General features: G+C 48.5%; 1 protein-coding gene across 1 annotated transcript; it reads right to left on the minus strand.

The window, feature by feature from the left end:
- Positions 1 to 4069: 4069 nt before the first annotated feature.
- LOC146360321 (uncharacterized) lies at positions 4070 to 18739 on the minus strand. The gene is made up of 9 exons (XM_084833004.1): positions 18675 to 18739; positions 18200 to 18277; positions 15471 to 15548; positions 14431 to 14508; positions 9027 to 9104; positions 7906 to 7983; positions 5454 to 5531; positions 4787 to 4879; positions 4070 to 4313 (listed from the first exon to the last, which is right to left on the minus strand). Exons 1-8 carry the CDS (start codon positions 18712 to 18714, stop codon positions 4815 to 4817), a joined length of 573 nt encoding a protein of 190 aa, XP_084689130.1. The 5' UTR covers positions 18715 to 18739; the 3' UTR covers positions 4070 to 4313; positions 4787 to 4814.
- Positions 18740 to 18995: the final 256 nt, after the last annotated feature.

The following is an 18995-nucleotide window of genomic DNA, read 5'->3' on the forward strand; positions in this document are numbered from 1 at the left end:
GGTAAGTCCCGTCCGGGGGGGGCGGTGGGTGGGGGGGCGGAGAATTTCTCCCCGAAACTTGTTCGGGGGGCTGAACACATTGGCGCTTGGCCCCCCAAAGTTTCAGGGAGAAATTCTCCGCCATCCCTAGCCAAATGTAGGGATGAGGGATGGAGTCCCTTCTCTCCTGCCTTGTACTGACTTGGATGTTACGTCACTCACTGGGGCTGAATCCCTCTAATCCATATCTTTTTGGTGCCTACCAAGGTGTCCTTCTCCTCCCACTTTTTTTTTTTTTTTTTTTAGACTACATCTTCATGGCAGCTGGGCTTGCTGTGAAAGAGGTTTCAGTTGGTGCTGAAAACTGTGGGTTCAAATAGATTGTTTAGTATGTTGGGGCTCAGGCCCAACCTCTGACAAAAAGCGGCCATTTGTGTAAGATTACAGGTGTGAATGGTCCATTCACACCTGTAATATTGAGTAAATGGCCCCTTTATGGCCGCTATTTACATAAAAGGCCTTTTACAAAAAAATCTGAGCTGCCATCTTTACGCAAAATTTACGTAAAAATTTTTTATGCATTTTTACGCAATGGAGCTGAACAAGGGTGGCTGGCTGGCCAGTGGGCAGGGTTTTGGCCAGCAGCACAGACAGAGGTGAGTCTCTCCACCCCTATATGTACTGTTAACTCAAAAGTAAGCCTTTCTGAGTTCAGAGGCTTTCTGCCTCATGAATGTCCACATAATCACATTCATGTTTGGCATGCTGTGTTGCAGTACTTCTGAACAAACTTTTACTATTTTCAATTAAAAAAATGGGGTTTTTTTTTTGAAGATTTAAACTACAACTTTTCTGACCATGAACAGACATCAGGCAGATCCAACAGGTGACGCTTTCCCAGCTGGGAAATGTAATATGGGGAGAGTTTCACCTGTTGAAATATGTGTCTGCCAGCCAGAAGTTGAAGCCATAAAGACCCAGCCAAGAAAAGCTGTGAGAACCCTACATGTGCCACATTACAATCCCCACTTTTTTTACTGGGTGGGGGATTACTTATTACTTTCAGCATTAACAAGTATTTTAAGGATACAGATAACAGCACCACAAGGTCTGCTGACTTGCCCTTTTTGGAAGTGCTAGTTTTGGCTAGTTTGCAGTTGTGCTATCAATGGTGTAGGGAGACAAGGTTCAGACCGGAACTTTTTTTTTTTAGCAGGGATGCTGATGTCATCTACCACCTCCCTCAGACTACCCTGTTCCCTCTGAGTTCAGCTGCAGTCCTTACAGCACCTGGAGTCAGGGGGAAGGGGATGCATTTTCCTAGCAACATCATATTGTTCCCTGTTGTACTACAAAGCATTTCATGGTGGCTTGGTCTTGAATGGGCAGTTAAGGCCCAACAGCCTTACAAAATGCTCCTGCTGGAGATGAAAACTCCTAAAACTGGCTTGTTGATGTGGATCAACACAGCTGCCTGCATTTGGGGCCTCTCCTTGGGGGCGTGGCTATGGGGAGTGTCATGATGAGCACCTGTACTTCAGAACTGACCACGACGCCACTATCAAACACTAGCTTCCCATTGCACTAGTGGTCATTCCTGCTAGCACAAGGGCAGAGTTGGGTATTGCCAGTGCATTCGGCCCCCCGAAATGTGTCGCAGAACAAAGCCCCCAGCCCCCCACCCCACGAAAGGCGCACAGGACGAAGTCCCCGCTGCCCCCACCCCACAAAAGGCACACGAAACGGAGCACTTACCTGCTCCCGTCCGCACTGCTTTGCAAATGGCGGCCGTCCTGCGGCCGCCATTCGCTTCCTCCTCTTCAAGCCATTTGCATCCCTGCGGAGGCCGTGATAGGCTACGTAAGTATTTACGTAGCCTATCACGGCGGGGGGGGGGGGGAAACCCAGCATACGCAAATGACGGCGGCTACCGCCATTTGCATACACTGGGTCTTTTTCCTGTAAATTCAGAAAATTCGTAAATTCGGCCTCACTGAGATCCTCAGTGGAATTCTCTGACATCCCTAGAGATATTATGCATGCCAACTGTCAGAGTTGCCCCCTCATGCCTGAGTGAAAACAGCTGAGGGAAAGCCAGCAGTACAGGGGTTAACAGTTTGGCACCCGTAGCCTCCACTCCATAGCCCACTTCCCATTTGTTCCACCACCCCCCTACCCTGTGCCACTGTCAGCAGTGAAGAGGATAACAGCTTGAGGGCTGGTTGGCAGAGAGGAAGTTGGGATGTCATACCGGATAGAGAGACGAAAGCCAGCGCCCAGCACAACAAGAAGTCAACAGTTTGGCCTCCAGTGGGCTGCAGCAGCACGGTAAGGGCAAACACGCCCTCCTCCCATAGCCTCCACCCCTTTTCTACCTATAGGAGTGCAGGAGTTGATTTCAGGCAGCTCCCGCAACTAGCTACAAATAGTACCGGCTCATTGTTGATGTTAATAGGCTTATTATTGTAGTAGCTTAGAGGGTTCAACAATCGGTTGATACACTTTAGCTGAAAATGCATCCCCAGCTAGTTACAAGCCACTACAAATGTATCCTCAACCACTGATAACCTATTGACGTCAACCATGAGCATTTTGAAGGGATTTGGCATCTCGACACCACCACCCCCATCAACTTCCTTTTTACCAGTTCCCTCATTTTATAGCAGTTTCCTCTTTTGAAGTCAAATGTGATTGTGTTGGACTTCCTGGGCAATTTTCTACTTAAATATATATTAAATCTGATAGCACTGTGGTCACTGGTTCCAAACGGTTCAGTGGCATTTACATCTCGTACTGGGTCCTGATGAAACCACTTAGGATTAAATCCAGGGTCATATCCCCTCTGGTTTTTTCCATGACCAACTGTTCTAAGGCACAGTCATTTAGGGTATCATAAAACATAGCCTTTTTGTCATGACTGGAACATGCATTTATCCAGTCTTAGAATCATAGAATAGTAGGGTTGGAAGGGGCCTACAAGACCATCGAGTCCATCCCCATGTTCAATTCAGGAATCCAAGTCAGAGCATCCCTGACAGATGTGGGGGTAATTGAAGTCACCTATTATTATTATACTTCCTAGTTTGGAGGACTCCTTGATTCTATTTTCCATCTCAATATCATGTTGAGCATATCTGGGGGGCAGTATCACAGTATTTGAAGTACAGAGCAACACCTCCTCCAATACGCCCTTCCCTGTCCTTCCCGTAGCAGTTATATCCAGAGATGACCATATCCCACTGGTTCTCTCTGTTCCACCATGTTTCTGTAATGCCCATGATATCCAGGTTCTCCTTTAAAACCAAGTGCTCCAACGCTCCCCTTTTGATGCGGAGGCTTCCAGCATTTCCATAGAAACACCTGTACCCAGTTGTCCCTCCCCAGATGTCTTTGGTGTGTGCATCTTCTTCCCCCCATATACTCATGACCTATTTCCTCCACTTCTACATTTGTAAAATTGAAAACACTTCCATTTTCATCCCCTAGGCATGATTTAACCCAAACCGTTGGCTTTCCCCCAGGGTTTAGTTTAAAAGCTGCTCTGTCACCCTTTTTATGTTTAGCACCAGCAGTCTGGTTCCATTGTGGTTCAAGTGGAGCCCGTCCCTCTTGTACAGGCCCAGCTTGTCCCAAAACATTTCCCAGTGGCTAACAAATCTGAACCCCTCCTCCCTGCACCACTGTCTCATCCATTAATTGAGATTCCTCAGCTTCACCTGTCTAGCTGGTCCTGCATATGGAACAGGTAGCATTTCAGAGAAAGCCACCTTAGTGGTCCTGGATTTCAGCCTCCTACCTAGCAACCTAAATTTGGCTTCCAGGACTTCACAACTACATGAAGAATGGCACCTCTGGCTACTCACTCTAAGAGAACTTGACAAAGGCATTCCCCAAATCTCGCAAAAATACAAAAGAGGAACAACATTATCCTTGAGGCAGATAACAGAAAACAGAGACTGCTCCTGCCAATATGAACAATTGGAGTAAATGCAGTAGCTGTTGTGATAACAGTAGTAGTTCATTGCTACTTATAATAAGGGGTGATTAGAGTGTATTGGGGAATGGAGAAATAGCAATTACACATTGAAATGAATGCCAAATTTATATTTATTAGGGGAAGCAGATGTGGAAGAGAAGAGTATTAACTGATCTTGGCAGATGATTTCTTTCTCTACTCTGGTCATAGATAGTTGGTCTGTCTTGAGTTTCCATTGGGTATGCTCTTTAGCAGACAGCTATACAAGCCTGTAACACAGCGTCCTGCAGCTGTTCCATCATAATAGCAACTGCCGCGTCAAGGCCCCATGCAATGAAACTTCTCCCATGGATTTTTCCTGGAGAAATAAGACAGAGATATTAATGGGCCCAAATCCAATTCCTTTCTTCTTTAGTTTAGCTTAGTTTAGTATTTACCTCTACTTTTCTACAATAAGCAAATATCTAACAAACTAAAGTAAAGCATAATACAATGTATATTTGCATCTAATATTTCCCCAATCCACCCTATAAATTCCCTGCACTCATGCTTCTGGCTATGCTGTATGACAATCTTCTTTCTATAACATTCTGGGAACAGGTATCTTAATGTTCCGGGAACAGCAACCCTAAGAATCAGAGGGTGACGTCCCTCAATTAAAGACCTGAATACCTTGCTCCTTGCAAAAGTGTCTGAGGATGCGAGGAGAGAAACAAATGAAGAAATCCAGGGAAACATGAAGTCGTCTGAGCACAGCACTATGATTTAAGTCTAACGATGGATTTTCCATCGTTATATGAACAAGGATAGTATTTGACTAATTACACTCACTTTTTGACTTTTGAGCAGCAAATTCAGCTCAGACAAGTGGAGTTCCTGCCTCTGGATTTGGTGATCCTGCTACTATTTCTGCAATTACTGAACCTGCAATTTAAAACACACTTATTGGAGACAAGGAACAGCCCAGAAATGAACCTGGTGTCTGCAAAAACAATAACTTTGCAATGTAGAATCCCAAGTAGCTAAATTTGATGAAAACAATGAAAGACAATGCATTTTTAAGAAAATAACAACCATGCAACCCCCCCCCATGTGTGTTGCCCTTTTGTACGCTGCTTTTGTACGCTGCAAAGCAGGGGGTGCACAATCTTTTTGGTTCCAAGGTTTTCCATGGCTAGTGCAAGCAATGTAGAGAATTGGGTTCTCTTTTCTGCAAACATCCTGAGTCAACTTGGCTAGATAAAACAGATAGGAACCTGATGACACCTAATGTAAAAATCTGAACACGGTAGATCATATCCCTTGATCTGGAGCTTCAATTAAGGGTCTGAAGGAATCACTGCATGCAAGAGCTTGAGGGTGTAAGAAGGGAAGCAAATGGGAAAAGTCAGGGGACCTTCAACCTTTCTGAGCACAGTGCTATGATTTATGAATATTCTCATGATAAATATTCGATTTCTAGACAGAGAAAGACAGGTATTTGCTCAATGTAGCTCACCTCCCACTTCTTGAGGATCATGTCCAGCTGAAACAAGTGCAGGTCCTTCCTCTGAAGTTGGCACAGCACTAACTAATCCTGCAATTGAAAACATGTCTATTGGAGACAAGGAACAACCCAGAAATGAATGCGCCCATCGCAAAAAAAGAAAGAACCTTTGCAACATAGAATCCAACAAAGTAGCTAAATTTGCTAAAAACAACAAAAGGCACTGTGATTAAATAATAATAACAGCCCCAACTCCCAGCCCCCCATCTGCACTGCACTTTTGTATGCTACAAAGCCGGGGTGCACAACATTTTTGGCCTGAAGCGTTTCCCTACCTAGGCCTAGCACTGACAAGGAAAACTCTGGGTGGGGGTCTCCATCACTCTCTCACTCACAGGATTCTCTCACTCACAAGCCCCTCCCACCTTTCATTCACACACCAACATTCCATTAACTCTAACTTACCTGGATAACACTTTACAAACATTTACACTATCATGCATATATTACAGCCTGCTTAGTCAGTACTGGAAACAACACCATCCTTTCAGCTCCAGTGTCTTCTACCCAACCTCCCGGAGCTTGGCCTGTGATTGATGCTCCATCCTACTGACCCTTGGATTCCTTCTTGACTCTGCTTCTGGACTGTGTAACGTTTCTGACTGCCTCACCGGGCTTTGACCTCTGTCTGCCATCTCAAGCGCTCCTGCGTTAGCCTGACCCCATGAATCCGCCTGCCTGTACTTCGACCTTTGCCTGAAATTGTGGCCGCTCCGGCCTTAGCCTGAACCCTACTGGACTGAAACCTCTGTGCTTGAACATTTGCCTGTGTCATTACCTTGCTTCGTAGTTAGCCCCTTCGCTCAGAGTCTGCTGCAGCAAACGCAGGTCGTGGCTACCTTCCCCTCCTCCATGCACAATTTTATAAAGAAACAAAGTGGAGCGCAAGGAGTTTCCCCATTGTTTACAAGCTAAATGGAAATTTCAGCATATTTAAGAGCTTGATTCTGTTTCCAAACAAGACATCTGCCACTTTCTCTGCTGTGCTACCACCAATGATGTACGAATCCCCCACTTTCCAGTTCGGGAGGGGTGGGGTTTGTAGAGGGGCCACCCTGTCAGGGTGCCCCTGTTGCCTACTAAATCCTCCAATAGCCAGAATCAACACTCAGACAAAAGGGCTGCTTTCCAAGGCTTTAATTCCATTTATCCTAATGAAGCATACAGATGCTAATTGCTTGAGACTCAGAGGAACTACAAAGGAACAGCCATCTAGGGGTTTCTAAGGGTTAGGACGTCAGTTGATCTCCCTTTGGGGAAAACGTGGCAACTCTCTGAACTTAAGGGGTGGGAGGGGAAGATCTTCACCTCTCCCATGATGCTTCTGGGCACAGCTATTGACGTCGAGCCAATCGGGCTGAGCGTCGAACCTCGGCCCCTGCAATCTCTCACTTGTGCCTGGGTCTGCACCTTGTGTCTAAAAGTTCAAGTTGTCCCTCCCTTTCCATGCCTGGTTCACTGTCGCTCCCAGGGATGTGAGCGGGGGGGAGCTCCCCCTCCAGCTGTGCCTCTGAAGTCTGAGAGAGTTCCTCCCCCATGAATTGTATCTCTTCCTCAGAATAAGAGCTGCCTTGGGACTCAGATACAACCCTGACACATCCATGCCACTCAGGGCTTCTCAAAATCCTCTGGAGCTGCTCCGCCTCCAGGGCCATTTGCAGAGCGGCTGTCCGGCTCCCTATCTAAGGCAATACGCTGATCGCAGCTGCCATTAGCCTAGCGCTAGGAAAAATACAGACACAAATGGTGTATTGTACACCACTTGCGGCCATAAAGCACTGAATTAGGTCAAAGTCAGTGTTTTACAGCTGCAAGTGGTGTCCAATATGCCATTTGTGTCTGTATTTTTCCCAGCGATAGGCTAATGGCAGCCGCAATTAGCGTTATCGCCTTGTATAGGGAGCTGGAGAGCCGCTCCGCACAAAATCCTACACAACTGGAGGTAAGAGGTGCCATTCCACCACGGAATCCGGAGGTTGGATTCTCTGGAATCTGGCCTTATTTGAGTCCGTGGCAGAATTCTCCGCCATCCCTAGCTGCCACAGCAGTTTACTGGCCAACGGCAGGGTGTTTGCAAAGAAAAGCTACAGGTGGCCAATACCGGCTGTAGAGCATGGTGTTCACTCTTCTGCAAACATCCTGAGTCAGCTTTGCTAGACAAAGCCAATGGGACTCTGGGGATGCCTAATGTAAAAATCTGAGGGCCGTATCCCTCAGTCTGGAGCTTTGATTAAAGGTCTGAAGAAATCACTGCATGCAAGAGCTTTAGGGTGGGAGAAGAAAAACAAATGGGAAAAATCAGGGAAGCTTGCAGATTTCTGAGCACAGCACTGTGATTTCATTCTCATGATGAACACTTGCTTTCTAGGTAGAGAACAAAGCGTATTTGCAGAACTCAACTCACCTCCCGCCTCTTGGGCATCATATCCAGCTGAGACAAGGGCAGGTCCTGCCTCTAGAGCTGGCACAGCACTCACTAATCCTGCAATTCAGAGCAAGCCTACTGGAGACAAGAAACCACCCAGAAACGAACCCATCCTCTGCCAACCGCCTCCCCAATTTTTGTGATAAAGAATCCAGTTACTTTTACTGAAACCAATAAAAAACAATGCGTTTTTTTGAAGAAACAACCCACAAAAACACCACCTGCCTTGCCCTTTTGTACAGTTTGAAGCAGGAGTGCACGATGTTTTAGACATCAGAGGTGTCTCTAGGTGGCATGAGTCCTGACAAGGGAAACTCGGGGCAGGGTGGGGGTCTCCTTCACTCTGCAGGCTGCGTTGGGAGTGGCAGAAGGCTGCATGCAGAAAAAACCAGATGCATTTCTGGGGTCAGCCTGTGTAAGACTTCGAAGGATATGGAGTGACTTCTCTCAATATGAACTTCAGCTAAGATGCTGAAGAAATCAATACAGGTGGAAGTACAATGGTGTGGGAACCAGGGTTTCAGCCTTCCCCTACCAAAATTCCCCTTGCCCTTGAATTTGCCACTCTGGTGATGGTGACCTCCCCCCCAAGTGCAATTTCATCAGGAAACAAGGTGGAGCACAAGGCATTTGCCCATTTTTTTGAAGCAGGATTCCACTTCTGACCACATTGGAAACCAGGATTCTGTTTCCAAACAAGGTGTGTGACTCTTTCCTAGCTGCTGCCCCCACAGCAACGAATTTGCCAAGGGCAAAGTGGTCACGGAAAAGGCTACATGGGGCCCAACCCCTGCCGGAGAGCACTGAGTTCTCCTTTCTGCAAGGTTTCTGAGTCAAATCAGCTAGAAAAAGCAGATGGGAATCTGGGGATGCCCAATGTAAATATCTCAGGGACATGAGGTGATATCTCTCAATCTGGAGCTTCCTTTACAGGTCTGAAGAAATCATTGCATGTGAGAGCTTTAGGGAGGGAGAAGAGAAACAAATGGGAAACGTCAGGGAGCTTGAAGCCTCCTGAGCACAGCAGTATGTATTAGTTCTCGTGATGAATACTCCCTGTCTTGGTAGAGAATGAAGTGTATCTGCAGAATTCCACTCACCTCCCGCCTCTTGGGCATCATATCCAGCTGAAACACGGGCAGGTCCTGCCTCTAGACCTGGCACAGCACTCACTAATCCTGTAATTTAAAACATGCCTATTGGAGACAAGGAAAGACCCATTGCAAACAAACAAACAAACAAAAAACCACCCTTTGCAATGTAGAATCCTAAGTAGCTAAATTTGCTGAAAACAATGAAAGACACTGTAATTGAACAATAATAATAACCCAAAGAAACCCCACCTGCCTTGCAATTTTGCATGCTGCAAAGCTGGGGTGCCGAACAGTTTTGGCCTGAAAGGTTTCCCTATCTAGGCCTAGCTCTGACAAGGAAAACTCCTGAGGTGGGTCACTATTCCTCTGCAGACTGCACTGGGAGTGGCACAGGGCTGCAGTATGGACTCCGCCTGAGGCAGAGGCTGAGCACCTCCTAGTCCCCAGACACTTATGTAAAATGTCTGGGGCCTGTCCCTGTGACTGCCATGGGAGCGGGGATGGAAGGGCGGAGGGGAGTTGCTTCCCCACTCATCCTCCCATTCCTGCTACTGCAGAGGTGGCAGTGGGGACAGACAGGGCAGCAAGGGGCCACGCACTTGCCCAACTCGGTGCGTGGTGATTTGGGCAAGCGTGGGCGGCTGCAAACTGGTGTCTGAGAGGCCCAGCCAGCATGAAATCACCAGGCTTCAAGCCCGTAAAGGAAGGCCGGATCTCTGGGCTCTATCAGCCCCCTTATCTACAGCTCTCCCGTCCCTCCAGACCGACTCAGTTTCGTCTGCAGGCACCCCCAACCCCCTCCCTTCCCACAGGAGGAGATGGTAGCCACTGAATTTAGCACTGACCCAGAAAAGAGATAGCAGCAAGGATTCTGAGGTAGATGTTTATTCACTAATAAGGGGTAAGGGAATGAGAAGAGAGGCAAGTCCAAGTACGATTTAGAATTTCCCCAAATATCAACTCCCCATTTGGAAACCCAACACAGACTAAAACAAGAAAAGACCATGTAACCCTAGCTGACTCACACCTCTGAGTAGGATCCTTAGTTAATGCCAGCACTCCAACACCTTCCACCCAGATCAGATGGAAACCAATAGACACCGAAGAGTGGCTACAGGGCTCTTTTTATCCCATTCCAAACCCAGTCCTTCGCTCTTTCATTCCACTTTCCTCCCTCAGGGAGGATGAGCTGGGCTTTTTCCCACCTCCCCAGCTGTGCTGGCATCTTGGCAGGCCAAGTTGTTTTATGACTTTGGGCTCCTGATAAGGTCTCTGTCCTGGCGCCTTCAATCCTGGTATGCCCACATATCTTTCTCCCTCAAGGTTCCTTGCTTATAAATCTTCTTGCTGGATCCCATTCTCTTTCCCACCCCAAAACACTAAAACACCATCTAAAACTATGTAAGGTAAAATTAACTCTTTCCCACCACCACTTTGGCCCCATAGGTCTTCTCCTTAACAAAGCCCCAAACAGATACACATGCCATCCCTAGTGGAAACCCATTGGAGGTCAGAACCTTGTCCTGTCAAAATTCCCCTTGGCACTGCCATTGAATTTGCCACCGTGGTGATGGCATCTCATGACCCACACTGGAGGAACCCTCCTCAGAGATAGAGCTCTCAGAAACTGAGGCTCTCAGAAACTGAGGGAACCCCAGATAAGTCACTGTCACCAGACCAGAGGGGGCTGCATCCACTGGAGAGATGGCTGCATGTCCATCCCTGCCTGAGGGAGAGGATTCTGCCTCTGAGGCAGAGACTGAGCACCCTGTAGCCCCAGGCGTGTACTTATATCATTCATTTATTTCATTCACTTATTATATTTCTATACTGCCCCATACCCGAAGCTGTCTGGGAGGTTCACAAAAATGACTCCTCCTATAGAGCTCTGGCCAGAGAGCTCTCAGATACTTCAGCTGAGCCCTGGGTGCAGCTCAGCAGGCTTTGATGTTAAAAGCCTTCTTTGTCTGTGTGATGTTCCTAGGGATGGCAGAGAATTCCGCCATGGATTCCAGTGAGATTCCCCCAGAATCTGTGGCGGAACGGCCTCCTGCCCCCCGCCCCCCCCAAGGAATTCCCCGGGATGGCACTTCCTGCGGCGGATGCGGCGGTGGCGGTAGTGGCCACGGTGGCTGGCCGGCCACAGCCGGGCAGCTGTGGCCGCCATTGCCATCCCTCCAGGATGCCATGATAGGCTAGTAAGAATTTACGTAGCCTATCACGGCTACCCCCCCCAAAAAAAACGGCGTACGCAAATGGCGGCGGCTATGGCGGCCGCCATTTGCATTTGCTATTTTTCGCCGTTCTAGCCTATGTAAATATTTACATAGGCAATTACGGTAAAAAAAGGGAACCGTAAATAGTACCCACTACACTATTTGCGGTTCCCTTTTTTTTGCCGTAATTTACTACGTAAATATTTACGTAGGCTAGAACGGCGAAAAATAGGGAACGCAAATGGCAGCCCAGTAGCCGCTGCCATTTGCGTACACCGTTTTTTTTGGGGGGGAGGGTAGCCGTGATAGGCTATGTAAATTGTTACGTAGCCTATCATGGCAGCCTGGAAGGATGCAAATGGCGGCCGCTACGGTGGCTGCCATTTGCGTCCACAGCAGCCCATCCGCAGCTGGAAGTCCGGCTGCGGACGGACCTGACCGGCTGCTCCGTGGAGCCACTGTGGAGCAGAGCCGGCCGGGCAGGATAACCAGGGAGGAGGACCGGATCGCCTCCCCCCCAGTCGAGGATTCCGGGGGGAGGGACAGAGCACCTCCCCCCCCAGTGGATGCCCCGAACGGAACAGGTAATTGATTTGTACATCCCTAGATGTTCCTGCTCTGGGTTATTCTCCCTCCTGTTTCCACCCGTTGAAACTGGAAAAAGTCCAGTCTCCTGTTTCAACACTGGCATGAGACTTAGGCAAGGCACAGATAGTCCCAGAAGTAGCAGAGAGAGAGAGAGAGCAACCAGTTCAGTCCAGGGTCATGCACAGGAATTCCAAGGAGGGTTTCCAGGACCAGGCAGAGGCAAGGTAAAAGCAGTCCGGAGGACAATTCACACAAGTCAATTTTGCCGAGTGTCAAGGCTGGTCAAGGGGTATCTGAGAGGGTAGTCCAGGTGGATAGCTGAGAGTCTAGGAATCTGCCAGGTCTGGTATCTTGAAATGAAATGCTGAGTTTAAGGCACTGTTGTTCACAGCAGAGAACTGGCTTTTGCTGTGCTGATTTATAGCCGGTTCATTAGGTCAGGGAGTTGCTTTTAAGGGAGGCCCCACACCGTGACTTCCTTGTGTTCTTTTGCTGCTTGCGTCCGATTCTACGTAGGGATGTCAGAGAATTTCGCCATGTATCTCAGGGAGGCCAAATGCCAGCACATTCAGCCCCCCAAAATTGGTGGCAAAACGGTCTGCCCCCCCCCCGGGACGGGACTTACCTTGGGCGAATCCTCCTGGCGGCGGTGGCTCCGGGGGCAGTTTGGCGGTGGCGGCGGCGGCCGGTCTTCCGATCGGCTGCCACCACCGCCATTTCCAGTAAAAAACAAAACAAAAAACGTGATAGGCTATGTAAAGATTTACGTAGCCTATTACGGCTAGATTTTTAAAAAATACCGTGATAGGCTACATAAATGTTTACATAGCCTATCACAGCTGATTTAAAGGGGGGGGAAAAACCGCAGACGCAAATGGTGGCGCCCATGGGCGCCGCCATTTGCGTTCCTTATTTTGACACGTCTTAGTCTACGTAAACATTTACGTAGACTAAGACGGTGAAAATAAGGGGAACGCAAATAGCGTAGACGCTACACTATTTGCGTTCCCCTTATTTTCGCCATAGTCTACGTAAATGTTTACATAGACTAAGACGTGTCAAAATAAGGAACGCAAATGGCGGTGCCCACGGGCGCCGCCATTTGCGTACGCGCGGGTTTTTTTCCCCTTTAAATCAGCCGTGATAGGCTATGTAAATATTTAAGTAGCCTATCACAGCTGACTGCAGGGACGCAAACAGCGACGGCTACGGCCACCACCATTTGCGCACCCGGCCGGCCAGGATTTGGGGCGGGAGGGACGGAGCGCCTCCCCCCCTGGCCAGAATTTCAGGGGGGAGGGAAGGAGCGCCTCCCCCCCAGCCAGAATTTCGGGGGGAGGGACGGAGTGCCTCCCCCCCACCGCGAATCAGTTTTGTCATAAGGTAAGTGACTTTCGTACATCCCTAAGTCTAGGGATGGCCGTGAATTTCTCCACGAATCTCGGGGAGGCCGAATGCCAACGCATTCAGCCCCCCGAAATTGTTGGTGAAATTCTCCCCTCCCCGCACCCCTGGGATGGGACTTACCTCATGCGAATGTCCCTCTCGGCGGCGGGTCCTGGCGGCGTTTCAGTGGCGTTTTGTTGGGGGCAAGGGCGGCGGCCGGTCTTCCAACCAGCTGCCACCGCCACTATTACAAAATAAAGTAAAAAAAAAAAAAACACCCGTGATAGGCTATGTAACGATTAACGTAGCCTATCACGGCTAGATTTCCAAAGTCAGCCGTGATAGGCTACGTTAATCATTACATAGCCTATCACGGGTGACTTTGGGGGGAAAAAAAAGAGCGCATACGCAAATGGCGGCGCCCATGGGCGCCGCCATTTGTGTTCCTTATTTGGTCCCGGGTAGTCTATGTAAAGATTTACACAGACTACAGCGAAAATAAGGGCAACACAAATAGCGAGGATCGAGTCTGAGTCTGTCACCTCCAGAATATCATCCATCCATCTTGCCCTTGATCGGCCCCTCTTCCTTTTGCCTTCCACATTCCCTAGCGTCAGCATCTTCTCCAGGGTATCCTGTCTTCTCATGACATGGCCAAAGTACTTCAGTTTTGCCTTTAATATCATTCCCTCAAGTGAGCAGTCTGGCTTGATTTCCTGGAGTATGGATTGGTTTGATCTTTGTGCAGTCCAAGGCACTCTCAGAATTTTCCTCCAGCACCACAGTTCAAATGCATCTATCTTCCTTCGCTCAGCCTTCCTTATGGTCCGGCTCTCAAAGCCATAAGTTACTACGGGGAATACCATTGCTTTCACTATGCGGACCTTTGTTGTCAGTGTGATGTCTTTGCTCTTCACTATTTTATAGTTAAGATAAATTACTTATCTTAAATTACACAAGCCCCTGCCACCTTTCATTCTGGGGACACCTAATGTAAAGATGTGAGTGACATGGATGACCTCCATTAATCTACATGTTCGATTAAAGGTCTGAAGAAATCACTGCATGCAAGAGCTTGAGGGTGTGAGAAAAGAAAGAAATGGGAACAGGCAGGGAACCTTGAAGCTTTATGAGTACAACACAATTTTTTATCAAAATTCTCATGATGAACATTCCCTTTCTAGGTAGAGAATGAAGCGTATTTGCTGAATTCCACTCACCTCCCACCTCTTGGGAATCATAACCCACTGAAATAAGCTCAGGTCCTGCCTCGAGACTTGGCACAGCACTCACTAATCCTGTAATTTAAAACATACCTAAAGTAGCTAAATTTGCTGAAAACAATGACAGGCACTGTAATTAAACAGTAAGAACAACAACAACAAAACCACATCTCCATTACCGTTTCCTATACTGCACATCGGGGTGCAAAATGTCTACAGTACCCGGGGTTTTCAGACCTCCTCCTAGCACTAACAAGGGAAATTTGGGTGGGGGGAGGTCCCCATCATTCTCAAGGCTGCATCAGGAGTAGGTGAGTGCTGCATGCTGCATGAACAAGATGGGATTCTGGAAGCAAATCCTGTAAGGCTCCGATGGACATGGAGTGATTCCCGTCAATCTGAAGCTTCAGCTGAAGTCCCAAAGAAATCTGTGCATGTAACAGCCTGAGGGTGCGGGAACCCACAGAGGGGGCGCAGACTTGCCCTGCCCACATTCCCTTTGCTGGTTCCATGGCACTTGCCACTGTGGTGTTGTCGACGCTCCCACCCTCCGCACACAATTTTATAAGGAAACAATGTGGTGGGCAAGGGGTTTGCCCGTCTTTTGAAGCCATCTTCTCTTTCCAAACAAGGACGTGTGCTACTTTCTCTGCTACCGCTTCCACAGTGACTACTTCTGCAAGGGCGGGGTGGTCAAAAGTAGGCGACATGTGGCCCGCTCCTTCTACAGACCATTGTCTTTCCGGTCTGCAAACCCCCAACCTCAGCTTAGCTGGGTAAAAGCAGAGGGGAACCTGAGGAGGCATCATGTGAAATCTGAGGGAAACAAGGTGCTCTCCCTCAACCTGCAGCAGCAGCTACGATAAGAGGCTGGAAGGAATCTCTCCATGCAAGAGCTTGAGAGCGTGAGAAGAGGAACAAAGGGGAGAAGTCAGGAGAGCTTGAAGCTTTCAGAACACAGCATGATGAATTGATCGTTGTTATGCATACTCCCTTTCTAGATAGAGAATGAAGCATATTTGCTGAATTCCACTCACCTCCTGTCTCTGGAGCATCATATCCAGCTGAGACAAGGGCAGGTCCTGCCTCTGGACTTGGCACAGCACTTACTAAGCCTGTAATGAAAAATACGCCTATTTGTGACAAGGAACAACCCAGAAACGAGCCCAGCCACTGTCGAACCCACCCCCACCTTGGTAATACAAAATCCAACATAGCTGATTTTTCTGAAACCAGTTAAAAACAACACAATATATTGAAAAACAACCACCCAAAACACACTGTGCCTTGCACTTTTGTATGGTGCAAAGCAGGGTTGCACAACATTTTAGACCCCAGGAGTTTCTCTAGCTAGCATGAGCACGGAGAAGGGAAACTCAGCGGGTGGGGGGGGGGAGTCTCCATCACTGCATTGGGAGTGGCAAGAGGCTGCACACTGGATACACCTGACGGAATTCTGGGGGCAGCCTGTGTAAGACTTGGAAGGATATGGAGTGACTTCTCTCGGTCTGAAACTTCAGCCAAAAACCTGAAGAAAAAGCTGCAGGTGGAAGCACGAAGGTGGGGGAACCGATGGTATCAGACTTGCCCTGCTGAAATTCTACTTGCCACTGCATTTGCCACTCTGGTGACCCCCCCTCCCCTGCCCATGTGCAATTTTATCAGGAAACAAGGTGGAGCGCAAGGAGTTTGCCCATTTTTTAGAAGCAGGATTCCACTCTTGACTACATAGGAACACAGGACTCTGTTTCCAAACAAAGTATGTTGCCCCCACATCAACTGATTTGCCAAGGGCAAGGTGGTCACGGAAATGGCCACTCTTGGCCCAGCCCCTTCCAGAGAGCACTGAGTTCTCCTTTCTGCAAGGTTTCTGAGTCAAATCAGCTAGAAAAAGCAGATGGGAATCTGGGGATGCCTAATGTAAAAATCTGAGGGACTTGGGGTGATATCCCTTAAAGTCGAGCTTCGGTCAAAGTTCTGACAAAATCGCTGCATGGAAGAGCTCTAGGGAGGGAGAAGAGAACCAAATGGGAAAAGTCAGGGAGGGTTGAAGCTCCTGAGCACAGCGCTATGAATTAATCATACGATCATAGAATCATAGAATAGTAGGGTTGGAAGGGGCCTACACGGCCATCGAGTCCAACCCTCTGCTCAATGCAGGAATCCAAGTCAGAGCATCCCTGACAGAGGGCTGTCCAGCTTTGTCTTGAATGCCTCCAGTGTGGGAGAGCCCACCACCTCCCTAGGGAATGGGTTCCATTCTCGTATTGTTCTGTCAGGACATTTTTCCTGATGTTCAGTCAGAATCTGGCTTCCTGTATCTTGAGCCCATACTTCTGTGGTTTCTTTTTCCTAGGTGCAGAACTTGGCATTTATCCCTATGAAATGTCATTCTGTTGTTTTCTGCCCAGCGCTCCAGTCTATCAAGATCCCTTTGAATTTTGTTTCTGTCTTCTAAAGTATTAGCTATCCCACCCAATTTTGTGTCAAAAAAGTAGCGTTTGCTAATGTGGTTTTAACGGGAAATAAATTTTTAAAAGGTGGAATCAGGCATAGGTTGGGGAAGGAGGTGTCTCCTGAGAAGTAACTCCCATTGTGATCAGTGGGTCTTGTTCCCTAACTGTCAATGCTTTGTTTCTTTACTGCTTGCTTTGTTGCTGTAAGGAAGTAATTAATGCAAAGCTTTGCTCCATCACATTATGGGAGCTTCAGGTAGGGATGGCGGAGAATTTCTCCCCGAATCTCCGGGAGGCCAAATGCCAATGCATTCGGCCCCCCGAAATTGTTGGTGAAATTCTCCACCACCACCCCGCCACACCCCCCCAGGACGGGACTTACCTCCTGCGAATGTTCCTCCCGGCGGCGGGTCCCGGCGGCGTTTCGGCAGCGTTTCGGCGGTGGTGGGGGCGGCGGCCAGTCTTCCGACCGGCTGCCGCCACCGCCATTACAAAATAAAGTGAAAAGAAAAAAAACACCGCGATAGGCTACGTAACGATTAACGTAGCCTATCACAGCTAGATAGCGTTGCCCTTATTTTCGCCGTAGTCTACGTAAATCTTTACGTAGACTACGTGGGACCAAATAAGGAACGCAAATGGCGGCGCCCATGGGTGCCGCCATTTGCGTACGCGGTTTTTTTTCCAAAGCCACCCATGATAGGCTACGTAATGATTTACGTAGCCTATGACGGCTGACTTTGGAAATCTAGACGTGATAGGCTGCGTAAATCATTACGTAGCCTATCACGGGTGTTTTGTTGTTGTTTTTTTTCACTTTGTATTTTGCGGCCGGGGAGACGGGGCGCTTCTCCCCGGCCTGAATTTTGGCCGGGCGAGGCAGGGTGCCTCCCCCCCCGGCCTGAATTTCGGCCGGGCAAGGCAGGGCGCCTCCCCCCCTCGGCCTGAACTTCGGGGGGAGAACTGAAGCACCTCCCCCCCACCACGAAGCAAGCTGCGGGACCAGGTAAGCGACTTTTGTACATCCCTAGCTTCAGTGGAAGGAGACAGGGGGGTAGACCCTGGATGGGGGGAGGAGCCTCTCTTATAGCTTGAGTGGCCCCTGCCACTCTGGTGACATTCACTCTGATCCCCCCACCCCACCTGGAAGTATGTTCCTGTCAAGCAACTTAGATTTTTTCCTGGAGCCCTGTGCGGACGAAAGCCTCTTCCTTGAAAAATCTGAGTAAGCCACCATTTGCTTCTCTTTCCATTGTCATAGAGACATCGCCTTGGTAGAGAATGAAGTGTATTTGCAGAACTCAACTCACCTCCCACCTCTGGGGCATCATAACCAGCTGAAACAAGGGCAGGTCCTGCCTCTAGACCTGGCACAGCACTCACTAATCCTGTAATTTAAAACATGGCTGTTGGAGAGAAGGAACAACCCAGAAACAAATCCATCCTCTGCCACTCCCCTCCCCAAACCTTTGAAATCCAGTATCCAAAGAAGCTAATTTTGCTGAATATAATTAAAAACACAATTTTTTTGAAAAAAAAAAACCAGCAAAAACACCATCTGCCTTGCCCTTTTGTATGGTTCAAAGCAAGGGTGCACAACATTTTACACCACAGGAGATTCTCTAGCTAGCGTGAGCACTGACTAGGGATGTATGGATTCTCCACTGTCCGTTCTGGTGGGAAATCTGCTGGGGGGGGCGATCCGTTCCTCCAACCCTGGAATCCTCTGGAGCAGCTCCATTCTGTGAGGATTCTGTGGAGCCACCCGGCTTGAGGGCCGCTTACCTGCTGGATCCGTCCCATTCTCCTCTGTGCAGATCGTCATTTTTTTTAAAATGGTGATCGGCAGGATGTGCCCATAGACTTACACGCAAACTAGAGCCATGAATCTTGCATATAAGTCTATGTGTCCATAGACTTATACGCAAGATCCACAGCTCTATTTGCGTATAAGTCTATGAGCACATCCTGCCGATCGCCATTTTTTTTAAAAATGGTGATTGGTAAGGAGGCGAACGGGACGGGTCCAGGAGCAAGCAGCTGGAGCCATTCCATGCAGAATCCTCCTGGAGCGGAGGTAAGTGGGGCCAAGCCACTTGGATTCCG

The sequence above is a fragment of the Heloderma suspectum genome, chromosome 1, assembly GCF_057233095.1.
Source record: "Heloderma suspectum isolate Gila_16-S chromosome 1, 16-S_ref, whole genome shotgun sequence".
Classification (NCBI taxonomy): Eukaryota; Metazoa; Chordata; class Lepidosauria; order Squamata; family Helodermatidae; genus Heloderma; species Heloderma suspectum.